Raw genomic sequence first — 12,783 nt, forward strand, 5'->3', positions numbered from 1 at the left:
CCTTGGCACCCTCGGGTTCCATGACATGATGAGGACGCGTGCAGAATAGGAAAGAGGAGGACATGTTCTAAGTCAGAAGCAGAAAGGAATGAAACCTAAGGGCATGAGCAAAGGAGACGGGGAAAAAAGGAAGAAGAGAGCAGCGTCTTAGTATGCAAATGGCCGGTTTCATTGGCTGTGCAGTCAGTCCGATAATCAGTTAAAGTAACTCCAGTCGTTAATTAACGTTCAATTATGCATTTGAGATCTTCTAACCTCAGTGGTGTAATGGAGTTTGTCAGTCATTCGGCTCTGCGGGGAGGTAAACGCTGGATCCACTCAAGCAAAGACACAGCTGGTCACCTGAGAGGGTGTCGTAGTGAAAGAGGGGCCCGCTAATGATTTAAATTCAAGTCATAAAGAAGCCGTGACTGAGTTGCGACGCTGTGAACGTGTGTACTGTAAACTGAAACACGAGTTATTGAAGTTCTCCGACACCACTTACCTGTCCATCAGCTGTGCAGATTACCGTCACAGTGTCCTTGAGCAACACACTTAACCCCTCAGGTGTTCTGGGTAATAACATCAGCTAACTGTAAACAGCATGCTGTGAATCTACTGCAACAGCTTCATTGCAAGTAAGACATCTGTCCAAATGAATTGATTTGGACCGCAGCCCACGCTCTTGTGCTATATGATCCGACTGAATATTGAAGTCATAACCTTTTTTATAACAGTACTTGGCAGGGCAGCCTTTTAGAGGCTTGATGCTGAGTGCCCTTGACATCCCTCCTACGCAGGCCTCGCCACTGTCGGTCCATTATCCAAGGCTTGGCTCGGTGATGTCTCCCTCGGACCGTCACCTTGTCTTGAATGCTCTCTCTCTGCTGCTCAACTCTCGGTCTATCCATCTTCAGCTGTCGATCCGTCTTCCACTCCCTCATCCTCACTCTCATTGTCGTCCCCTCTTTCGATCATCCTGCCGTCTCTTCCATCGGCAGACTGTGACAGTCGCTTCAATTGTCCTCCCTGCTCCTCGTCGTGCTGTCAATGAAGGCTGGTGGGGGGGGGGGGGGGGGGGGGGGGGGGGGGGCATGGAGTCGGAGAGCGTGAAACATGCAGACACATACACAGATCTCAGCCTCTCAGGAGGGGGTCGAGGGGGAAGACACATTTGTGCCTCCGTAGTGTAGCTCCTGGTAGTGAAGGAGAACTGATAAGCCAGGAAACTCACAAATATATACACACACCCACGTCAGTGTGTGTGCGCCAAGCTGTCATCGACAGAGAGTAGCTGACAAGGCTGCTGATTGTGGGAGTGAAGTGTAAGCCGGTGACGAGTTCTTGTCAGAGCAACACAGGTCGAGACTCCTGCTCAGTCCCCAGCTATGTGCAAGGGTGTGTGTGTGTGTGTGTGTGTGTGTGTGTGTGTTGAACACCAGGCTTTTTGGGAAGCAGGAAAAAGGCAGCTGCTCATCCATCTCTCAGCAGGCCGCAGATCTGCTGACTGTCACTGTTCACTTGTTTGTTTACGATCAGCACCACCAGCAGCTGGTCTGAAATCCGTGTGCTGTCACGCAGACCTCAGAACATCAGGAACACAGCGTGGCCTGTGTCTGCCCAGCCTCATTAGGTGCAGTCACCACAGAGCTCACACTTCTTTAAGCTCATAACTGTACAGAAAGTCAGCACTTTTTCCCCCCCGCGAGCAATTATTTTAGAGAGCCCCCTCAGGGAGGGAGCATCAAAGTCATGATTTGAAGGTTTCTGGTTTGAATCCCGGCTTATTGGACGGGCAATGAAATTGGAGGGAAGGGAGGAGGGGGTTTCGAGACTTGTTGTCCTGTGGAGGTTGTCAGAAAGACAGCCGAAAGTGAGTCTGGGTCTTTTACCAACACATGGGCCTTGAACAAAATACATTAGGAGGGAATGTTGATGGCTCAAAGAATTCTCTGGAGACGAGCCGTGTGTGATGCTATCGTGTGTTTGTGGTCTTTCAGTCAACAAAGGCGATAAATCTGAGCAGGTTCAAAAACCCCCTAACTGAGCTTCTGAAATCCATCAGCTGTGGCTCAGTAGAGTTGATGGAAAGGTTAGCGGTTAGATGCCGGCTCCACAGTCAACATGTTGAGTAAAAAACTGAAACCTGAGAGTCATAGTCAGTGGTGTATGAATGTGTGTGAAGGGGAACAGTGGACACTCTTAAAGTGGATGAGACTGGATAAACAAAACAAGGATACTGCTGATGAATGAAAGACAAGGAGGTGAAATACAGACACATGGCATTTCCACAGGTGTGGTCGGGCCAGGAATGTTTTCCTACGTATTCCTAAACTAGTTAAAGAGAGAGTTTGAAATGAGTTACACAGATTTATTTGGCAAGCTACATTTAGGACTCTGTGCTCAACGTTACCATGATCACACAGGACGTTTTAGACCAAACCGATCTGTGTGTGTAACATTCAGCCAGTCATCATTACAAAACGCTCACCTTCCTCCTCCTCCGTCTCTCCCCTCTCTGCTCCCATATTTAGCTTTGCAAGGCTTCGAGCCTGTGCGCACATATGGACCAACAGAATGTGTGGCTGTGCTCCCATCCTCCTGCAGTCCGTCCATTTTACAGGAGATTTAAACTGGCACAGAGATCCTGAATGCTGTACTTGTTCTCACAAACTTGCTGGTGCAATACAAATCAGTCTCCAGCTAAATCTCCTTCCAGGCCCCCAACTTTTGCCCAAAAGCCTGCTCTTGCCTTTCCGCGATGCCACAGGCTTTATCCAGCATAATGAGTTTAGAAGTTGCACAAAATACCAAGCCTTGAATTTTCTGTTGCAAATCAAATGTTTGCATTTTCCAGGACTCAATCAGCTCAAAACACCTGACTTGTATTTTTTTGAAAAGTTGCAAATGATGATTAATCACATGTAATTATATGTTTCACTCAAATTCAGCGAGCTACAATTATATCTTATATTATATTATATTATACCCCCCCACACACACACACATCCCCATACACTCACAGCTCAGAGCTGCACCCTGCTGAGTTCACGTTTCTACTTTTAAATCCACATCAGGTATGACGTGAAGGGAATAAGTGTATGAAGAATGCTGTCATGTGTGTGTGTGTGTGTGTGTGTGTGTCTTTTGAAGGCGAGGTGTGTGCATGGCAGAGAGGATTCAAACAGTGGTGCTCTGTGCCTGACCTTGTTTAACAAAAAGCCTCTTCTCCCATGGCAAACACGAGCTCATTGAATCTATCCAGGCGGTAATGAGAAGTGCTCCCTTAACAATAGTCTCGATCCGTTTATCAGCTTGGTGAGAAAAGCAGACAACCACACTTCCCTTCATGGGAATTCAATCTCTAAACCCTATTCTGCTTTATCAACAATGAATCTCCTTTTAAAGGCTCACACTTGAATAGGACAAACAACCACACGGCACACAGCCTAACACAATGTTTGACCACACTGAAAGTGCCTGAAGAAACAACAAAGACGCATGAGTGTCAAAGTTAGAACAAGAAAAAAAGAGGGAGAGAGAGAATGACATGGTGAGAGGAAGAACAGCGTTCAGAGAAACAGACGGCGGCGACACACCGCGGTGCGTATCATTTCCTCGGCTCAAGAAGCGGCAAATAAACAGCCGTCTTGTTTTTGGCTCCAACACCTGTGTTATTTCTTCACTGCCAGCAGCAAATGGCTTGTGACTAGATGTGGAAGTTCTCCTTTTGTCCTCAAACTGAAAGATGGGAGTTCGACACAGATAAACAGGCTCTCTGCCAAGTGTACAAGGACATTTCAGGCTGTTCAACACATCTCAAGAGTCTCACAAGAGTACCAACTGTGCTTTTATTTTAAAGGAAGGAAGACATCGAAACAAACAAGTGATTTGTCTTTTTCTTCCATTTGAGGAAAACGCATTCGAGATGCACATGCTCTAGATGTAGCAGTATATAGTTCATTCATACAACAAAGCCCAACACGCCTGCTTTACTCAATCCTGATGCTTTGATGATTGGCTGCAGGTTTTTTTTTTTACATAAATCAGTTCACACTGATCTGATATGACAGCAAAAGCTAGACCCTGATTCGAGCTATGATCATCCTTGTGGCGTTGTTCATTCATGTCGGATGTCATTCGGTTACATTGCATGTTGTAAAAGTTGTGCATCAATATAAAGGTGCTGCTGAATGGATTGGAGGAGTTTGTCTTTTTCCCATCTGCTGTTAAGAGGGATTCTGTTTTGGTGTAATTTTCTTATTACAGTCTCTGAATGTCGGCGTTGCGGATGCACGACGCAGCAAGAGCTCCACATACACACGCAGTCAGACATGCACACACACACACACACACACACACAGTGTTGCTGCACTTCCCCCGCTGGCCCAGCTCATCCCTGTAACGCCTCTGTTGCTACCTCAGAAGACAGTACAGAGCGGGGATCACCTCGTCACCCCGATCACGCCTCCACAACATTCAGACAGAAGGCATCACAGCGCCGTGAATATCGAGAAACAAGTCTGAACATACAGGAGCTGTTGAGTCCTCTAGAGAAATATTTGCATTGTATGGTTGAGTCATAAGTGAGCTGAAGGTTTCAGAGGTTTCGGAGCTCGTGCATCCTTCCACACATTTTGACGATGCGTGGTGTTAATGAGGATATTTACTGTGAATGGCAGGAAGAGAGCTGCCGAGTGGACAAGTGAGCACGCAGGACAAACTGTTGAATCGCGCTTAAAACACACACGTAAACGCAGGAATAAAGGACCAGTCATGAGTGATTGGTTTATGCATTTAAACAGACAGCAGTAAAAATACTGTCACATTATAGCAGACAAAAGAAAGTCAATGCCACAGGGTCTTTCATGCCTCTCCACTCTGAAGTTTCTCAAATCGGCTGCTTAACATAAATTAGCATCCAAGGAAATAAACGTAATGTTTCGCGCTGTGGTAGAAGTGATGCCGATGAATGATGCATGAAGATATGCAAATGAGCGCCATCACGTTGTCAGCTGAAGTTGCTGGTCTGGGATTCAAAAAAACCCCTCCTCCTCCTCCTCCTCCTCCTCCTCCTCCTCCTCCTCCTCCTCCGTCTCTCTCCTCTCTCGTCCCCTGTTTTGCTGTAGGAGGTGCCGGGCCTGTGTGCACGTATGGTCCTGCTGCAGCCCCTCCATCTCTAGAGAGATCTTGAAAACGGCACTTGTCCTCACAGACTTGCTGGTGCAATGCAAATCAGTCTCCGGCAGGCATTTGTAGAGGCAGAATCATCTTCCAACACTCCTCAACTTGCTTCCAAAAGCCTGGTGTTGTCTATCCTTGAGGCCACAGGGCTTTAAACCGTATAATGAGTGGAAAAAGACAGCAATTAAATGCACTGACTTTCTAGCATGGCAAATTAGGAAATGGCAGAAAAACAATCTGAGGTGTCCAAAACGAGTAAAAGGTGGATTTAAAGTCCAATTTAAAATATGTCATCCATTCTTTATAACATAATTGGCGTGCTGAGCTGGGCGCGTGTAGTAAACACAGCGTGTGGACGTTCACTGACCTTTGACTTTGCTTTGCATTTTGCTTTGCATCAGCTTTAGGGTAATGGATAGAGAGACGAGCTGTAATGCTTCATTTTGGGCTCTCAGTCTCACTGGAGGCAGCTGTAATGCAGCTTACTGCACAACTTCATTATCTGCTCCGGTTTCATGTAATTCTCAGTTTCTAGATGGTTCATATTTACAGAACTCCTTTTTTTCCATTTTAATTCGACTCTGAGGGGGATTACCAACACTATTTTGAACTCCCACAATGTATTGCTTTTCAGCATCTCATAAACCAATGCTCCCAACACCTCACTCAGAAATGATAATGAAGTTTTGTTGAAGTTTTGATGCCTGTTCAGTCAGTTAAATCGTAGAAGCACACTGAAACAAGAGAAACAACCTCTAAATGTTATAAATCCATCCATGCTGCTGAACGGTTTATGTATGCTTCTATGTAACTCAGCAGTTCTGAGGTAAGAGAAGCTAAGGTAACTCAAATGAACTCTATTATTAGACGCCTGAAAGTAACTCTGTGCATAGAAAACCGAACCGAAGCGGGACTATAAAACAAAGTCTTCATACATTCCTATTGGCTTTAATCTATAACAGAGAGCCTCCTCCTCATCCTACAAGTTATCAACTATTATAACTGTCTTTAACTTTTGCCAATGTAACTGACAAGCCTCTGTTGTGAGAGGGGTTTTTAACACCTGGTGACGATTTTTCTCTCCGACAAAAGAAGACAGAATGAAGTCTCCATGTAATTTTCCTGCCCGCTCCAAATCTCACACAGCTTGTATGCTAGTTTAACTTGCTGCACACAACAAGCTAGCTTTCACTAATAAAAATATGAACAGTATATACAGGATATTTAGATCTCTAACGTTTCGTCCCTTGACCCCCAAAATTGAGATGAAGACTGGCGACCCCCTCTGGAAGTGGTTCAAGCATTTAACGCTGCCCACAGCAGCACCCACTACCCGAATACAGACTCAAGAACAACACGAAAATAAGAATTAACTAAACATTCTTACAGTCTAATATTTTACTTTCATTTCAGCACAAATCTCGTTCACAGTAACGGGCGAAATGTGCAACTTTAAGTCATTTCAATTTCTCTTGCGACCCCTCCACAGGGTCCCGACCTCCACTTTGGGATACACTTACAGCTCCCACTTCCACAGGGCGTTGTACCCAAGGAGAAGAGGGCAACACAAATACATAAAGTCAAAGAATACAAAGGAAGGAGGGGCTCATGGACATCCTGAGACAAATGGCTCATCTTGTGTAATTACAGCAATACAAGCAGTGTAATATTTAGAGAGCATATTTGACCCAGCTGGTGCAACACCTTAAATATTAGTAGAGTGTCAACAGCGTCTTAAATTAGAGATGAAGTTCAAACTAGAGCAGGTGCAACCCAGTACCTCAGCACCCACAACTTTCTATTCCTGTTAATGTTCTCTCCTGGTCCAAAACCGAAGCGCTCTCTTTCCTCACGTTTCCCCGTGTTTCCTCGCTGTCGACTTCTAACGGAAGAGAGGCTCAGTGCTGCAGGCGCTTGTATTCCAGGAGAAAAGATTTCCAATGTGGAGATGTAATCAAAGGATGGCAACGAACATGCTGATGTTAGGCAAGGGAATCACACTCTGACCCGCTGCTGCAGATGCACGGGGAGAGAGAGAGAGAGAGGGAGAGAGAGAGAGAGAGACAGTAAAAGAGAGAGTGAGACAGTGAAAGAGAGAGAGAGAGAGACAGTGAAAGAGAGAGAGAGAGAGAGAGACAGTGAAAGAGAGAGAGTTTGTGCATGTCAGTTTTTACGTGCAAGAATGACTTAGTTAGAAAAAATGTAAGAAATGTTTGGTGCTGTCAAATAAAGCCTCCAGTGTGTTTTATAGTCAAACTCTTTACATACATTTCCTACTTCTTCTCACTCTTACAATTAAAACACAAATCTGTGAAGAGTTCATGAGCGATTTTGCAACTTTTCAAGATTTTTAAGAGATTGTTTTTGAAGCTGGTGATCTGAACAGACTAAAGTCAAACTAAATTTTCTTGTTTTCAGCTTCTTTGTGTTAATTCTGTTAGCAGGAAATTATTTAGTAAAAATAATAATCATCTTATTAAGAGTGAACAATGCTTCTTTTAATGAAACATGTCACTTAATGGGAATCTTTTTGTCATAAATCTGAAGAAAAAAAAGGCAGTTTCTTTAGCTTGCTGTGAATTGTCTCCCCTGAAACCTGAGACGCAGCAGTTACTGCCATGTCTGTCTCTTCAGCGGTCCTACAGGTCCTGAAAAAAAAAAAAAAAAGCAGCCTCTTCCATGGCCAGTTTAAGCGACACATCCGGCTGCAGGTGTGCAGAGTTCTCACGCTGTGTCAGTGCCAGATGTTTCTTTAAAACGGTTAGCTGCAGACAGAGCAAAGTCACGCATAAATAAGACTTATTTTATCTAGCGAAACCCTACAGCCTCCGCTTTCCTTTGTTTTGTTTTGTTTTTTTTGGTGCTTTTTAGGAAATCTGCGGATGCTAAGACGCAACAATAAAGATGCTACACAGCCTGTCAAACATTAGCATGTTTGCATTCCTATTATGTGCACTGGCATGCTGGTAACTAGCCTGAAAAACAATGTGTTAAAATGTGGGGGGGGGCGTGCTCACTCGTTGTCCTCATCTTATTTAATCTCCCCCTTCGTCTCTCTGCCAACCACTCGCATTCCACTCCCCAGATTAGCATAGAAATGTGATGATATAATACAGCATAATGTCAGGATTCATTGGGCTTTTCTAACGACGCACTTGGAATCAGTCACCGCTCTCAGTGCTCCCTGAAACGTCTTCACCTCAAGCGTGCACTCTTCGAGCTCGCCATGGAGAAGTAACGCCTGCACATTCAGGCATGTGCGAGTACGTTTGCAACGCATAAACTGCACTCTCCCTAATCAATTCCCTGGAGGTAGGATTAACCAATCAAACGTCTTAATTAAGCTTCATTAATTAGATAACACGTGAAACAAACACTACAAGAAGCGATGCTCTCCTGTGGCTGCAGACAAAGACGCATGAAAGGTTGTGTTGTTGTCAATTGTATCTCCAGACAAAACATCCGATTCCATTCACACTTCATTATTAAGCTGCTCTTTAAACACACAAGGTGAGATTAATAATTAATTAATTGAAAAAAAAGGTAAAAGAAGCAGAGCCCCTTCCTCTCATGTCTCATTTAAATTCTCTTCTTTCCTCTCTCCTCCGTGCTTTGATCTCTGCAGTCACCTGCTTCTCTCTCTCTCTCTCTCTCTCACTTTATCCATCGACCAAAACTAAGGACTGACGAAGAGATCGAGCTTCAATAGAATTTCCATGGCAACAGATTTTCAATCATACCTCTCCAATAAAGTTAGTGTGGCAGTGTGGCTGAATGTGATCAGGTTTAGTCTTTGATCACGATCCCACTGATCTTTCAATCAGGATGAAATAATAGTGTACCGTCTCCATCATGCACTTGATTCAGATCATTCTTTTTGTTCTTCTTCTGTTTCTAGTGTAGACACCAGACGCTCTGCAGTAGCACATCTTCAGCCTTTGAGCTTTTTATATAAAAGTCAGACTGATGTTTTCAGGGCGTTTTTTTCAGTGAGCTTCATGGCATGAAATGGCACAGCATTTACGTGTGTTCACCAAAGCAGAACAGCTGTTGTTCAGCTCACCTCTCCAAAGTTGCTGGTTCACTCCCCAGGTTGTGACACTTTGGTCTCATGGAGCCTGCAGCCAGCTGACATTTACGATTGTTACAAACTGTGTGTTTTCTCCACTCACCCTAGAGACCTCCTCTGTGCAATTTATTTCCACCGCCAAGATTCCATCACTCCTTATTTTCTCCGATTAAGGGAAGTATCAGGCCATGTTATTGTTGTTATTTTATTTGCCAAGTCCTCGGAGAGTCCCTCGCTCATTCAGTGCAGATAATTGTGTCTTTTTGAGAAATACCCTGAGATCTCCACGCCAGCTTGAAAGCGATGATTTCAGCAAGCTGCAGTGTTGAAAAATGAAGTCATTGTGGAAGTGTGAAAAGCTGAAGTTCCTGAAGTCTCCGCTTTAGTCAAAGCTGTTAAAAAAAGAAGAAAAAACATACATTGCAATGAACATTTTCTATTTTAGCCCTCGCTAACATGAAAAAGAAAAATAACAAAATCTGTCTTTTGATTCTTTGATTGCAGAGTTTCACACCTCCTCATCCACCCAACACACAAACTGATCACAAACAAAGTCATTCCAGGCTCTTCGCACCAACAATGTTGATAAAAGACGACGTGCAATTAACATGGCAGCACGTCAAAGAACAAGCCATTTCTAGCTCCTGACCCACCCGTAGATCTGCCATACGACGTAGCGTCTTTGATAATGAGACGCTGAGAAGCTGTTCCTTACACGGCTAATTAGCTGGATTGCTCATTAAGCAATTAGTCGCAAAAAAATCACCTCAAGGCCCTCAAACTGCCCCCAGGCCGCACTTTGGACACCGCTGCTCTTGACTGATTGAAAGTTTGTTTGGGAGAGTATTTCCTATCTGAGGGCCGCCATCGTCAGGCTTCAACACGCATTTTCAGATTCAAGTCGGGTGACTTTTATGCGGTCTGTTTTGTTAAGATGAAAATCAACTTCTAATAATTTGTCTTTCTGTTATTTTAAAAGGCAGGTTGGATCGTTGGTAAATTCAAATAAGCAAGCTGTGCAAATACATGGCACCATCACAGTCTGGATTAATTATCACATCTCTGTCTGATGAATCGCAGAGTTTCACACCTCCTCATCAACCCAACACACAAACTGATCACAAACAAAGTCATTCCAGGCTCTTCGCACCAACAATGTTGATGAAAGACGACGCACAATTAACATGGCAGCACGTCAAAGAATAAGCCATTTCTAGCTCCTGACCCACCCGTAGATCTGCAATACGACGTAGCGTCTTTGCTAATGAGACGCTGAGAAGCTGTGTTCCTTACACGGCTAATTAGCTGGATTGCTCATTAAGCAATTAGTCGGATATCTGTCTGATAGTCTCTGCGGTTTTCTTCCACTGTGTTCAGATGTTTTGTCTGACATTTGCAGATATTATTTCTCGGTTAATTGAAGCTTTCAGACAAAGGACTAATAAAAGTCATCTTAGCGAGTACTTAAATGTTAAATGTGCTTTCAGCCAGGGAGAAAATGTGAGTTGTTCAGTCTGGGTGTTTCAATATGACCTCGCTGCGAATTTTAATTACCTCTGTTGTGGAAAATAAGCAGAAGCATGCAGTAGTTCAAACTTTTAATTTAGCCTTAAATCCTGAGCAAACCACAAAGGACTTGAAGGTGTTAGAAAGACTCAACCAAACAGCTTGGTGTTTGCTTCAACAGCATCAGAACCCTCTCCTCCAACAGCTTTTGTACACTTGAGTTATGAAAGCCTTTTTCCAACAAGATGTTGTATCCATCCAAAACACAAGGCACATCTACTTTTCATGGAGATCATCCAAAAGAGTTGAAAAAGGGAGCTCTCTAAAGCTGTCGTTTTTCATGTCCAGGCACCTTTGTATACCTTCGGCGAGATACAAAACTAAAAGTTTGCAGTTTGTCTTTATCCTTTTTTTTTCTCTCCTTGTTTTTGCACTGTGCCAATTCATAACAAATGTTATCTTGAGACACGCTCGAAAAGAGTAAAAGACTTTACTCATTGTTGTGTTACAAAAATTGCGATCGAGGGAGATGGGGTAAGTTGTAGGAAGGATTTCTCCTTTGTAATCCTCGGCTTTCTGTTGTCCACTTCCTTGCCGTCGAGGTCGCAGCAGGTCCTGCATGAATGAGGACGGCGGTGGTTGTGGGGGCGACACGGTCCGGTGGTGGTGGCTGGGCATCAGACACGTAGCATTAGTGTCAGATCCCCGAGTTGAATGTTGTGGGAGCTCTGTCCACTCGAGAGCCTGGATTCTGCTGCAGGGACAAGACCTCCTGGGCTTGGGCAGGTCCAGATCAGCTGAAGGCCCTTCTTGGGCCGACATGAGAAATTGAGCTTCCTGATTCTAAACATACTGACGCCTTTAAAAAGTAACTTTCAACTGTGAAAAACAGTTTTGTTTTTCAGTCATGTTAAAAAGAAATCACTTTCCATTTTGTACCTTAACGCACAGTTTAGTGAATAAAGCTTGTCCCTGACCATTCTTAGTGAATCCTAATCAGACGGGCCGTTTCACTTCCTATTTAATAGAGTGTCTTATTGTACCCTGCACTAATGGCCATGCAGATCCAGCGTGGGTGGCAAAATAATCGCAGTGGTCTCAGGGGAGGCTGGATGTATTAATGCACCATGTCAATATAAAACTGTGAAATATAATAGTAAATATGCAGAATCTGTTTCGTTAGATGCAGCAGTGGTATTATTCCAGAAAACAGCCGTTTTCACATCTGCACTCCTGAGGCTGCAGACAAGGAGACTGAAACTCCAGCCTGGAGGCTGAAGAGTTACAATTCCAACTTGATTCATCATTTTGAAAGATTGACATATTTAACTCGGCTCCCTTTCTCTTGTCCCCTCTCTGCCTTGTCTTCTTCACTTCTAATCACCTGCAGCAGAGCCGCTGGACGGAGAAGAATACCTGGACATTATAGGCATCATGCGAAACCAGGCGGGTCGATATGAATGCAAGGCCAGCAACGACGTCGCCACGCCCGACGTCAAATACGTCAACGTGGTCGTCAACTGTGAGTAAACACGGACATCACACGACATCCATCAAATGCTCTCAGCGGGTTTCAGGCCAAACGTTCACAAGGACATGCACTGTAAAGAGAAAAAGTCAAGATTGCAGCAGCAGGGGAGACGTGTGGAGGGCGGCGTGTCGTCTTTAACGTTTCTGAGTACACTTCAGTCAAGATGATCCAGGAGAAAGATCGCTAAATTTGATTGCGACCGTCCCTGCTGTAGTAGTTCTCCAGCGTAGCAGCAGCATGTAAGAGCTACTTGAAAACAAGTTAGTCTAATTGCATCTTGTCGGTGGGCCGTGGTAGATGTGATGAGTGTAATACATACGTTGGCTGCTCTGATTGATGAGCAGCTCATGAGACATCACAAACCAACTCCTTCCCCCTCAGGAGTTCGAGAGTTTTCTTTGATCTGAACAAATCGCACATGGCTGTTTGCCACGAGCCGAACTTCAGCCAAGTCTGAGAGCTTGAATTAAATGATAAAGATTTCTATATTAAACCACTTCTTAGTGTTTAATCC

General features: G+C 44.3%; 1 protein-coding gene across 2 annotated transcripts in view; it reads left to right on the plus strand.

Moving 5' to 3' along the window:
- The window catches only part of lsamp (limbic system associated membrane protein), a 329,152-nt gene that overhangs the window by 301,212 nt on the left and 15,157 nt on the right, over window positions 1-12,783 (plus strand). For both annotated transcript variants that reach the window (XM_079353795.1, XM_079353794.1), the window contains one exon: window positions 12,129-12,260. In XM_079353795.1, the coding sequence (XP_079209921.1) occupies window positions 12,129-12,260 (132 nt within the window). The remainder of the gene's footprint in view (window positions 1-12,128; window positions 12,261-12,783) is intronic.

The sequence above is a fragment of the Symphodus melops genome (genome assembly GCF_947650265.1).
Source record: "Symphodus melops genome assembly, chromosome: 10".
In the NCBI taxonomy this organism is placed as follows: domain Eukaryota; kingdom Metazoa; phylum Chordata; class Actinopteri; order Labriformes; family Labridae; genus Symphodus; species Symphodus melops.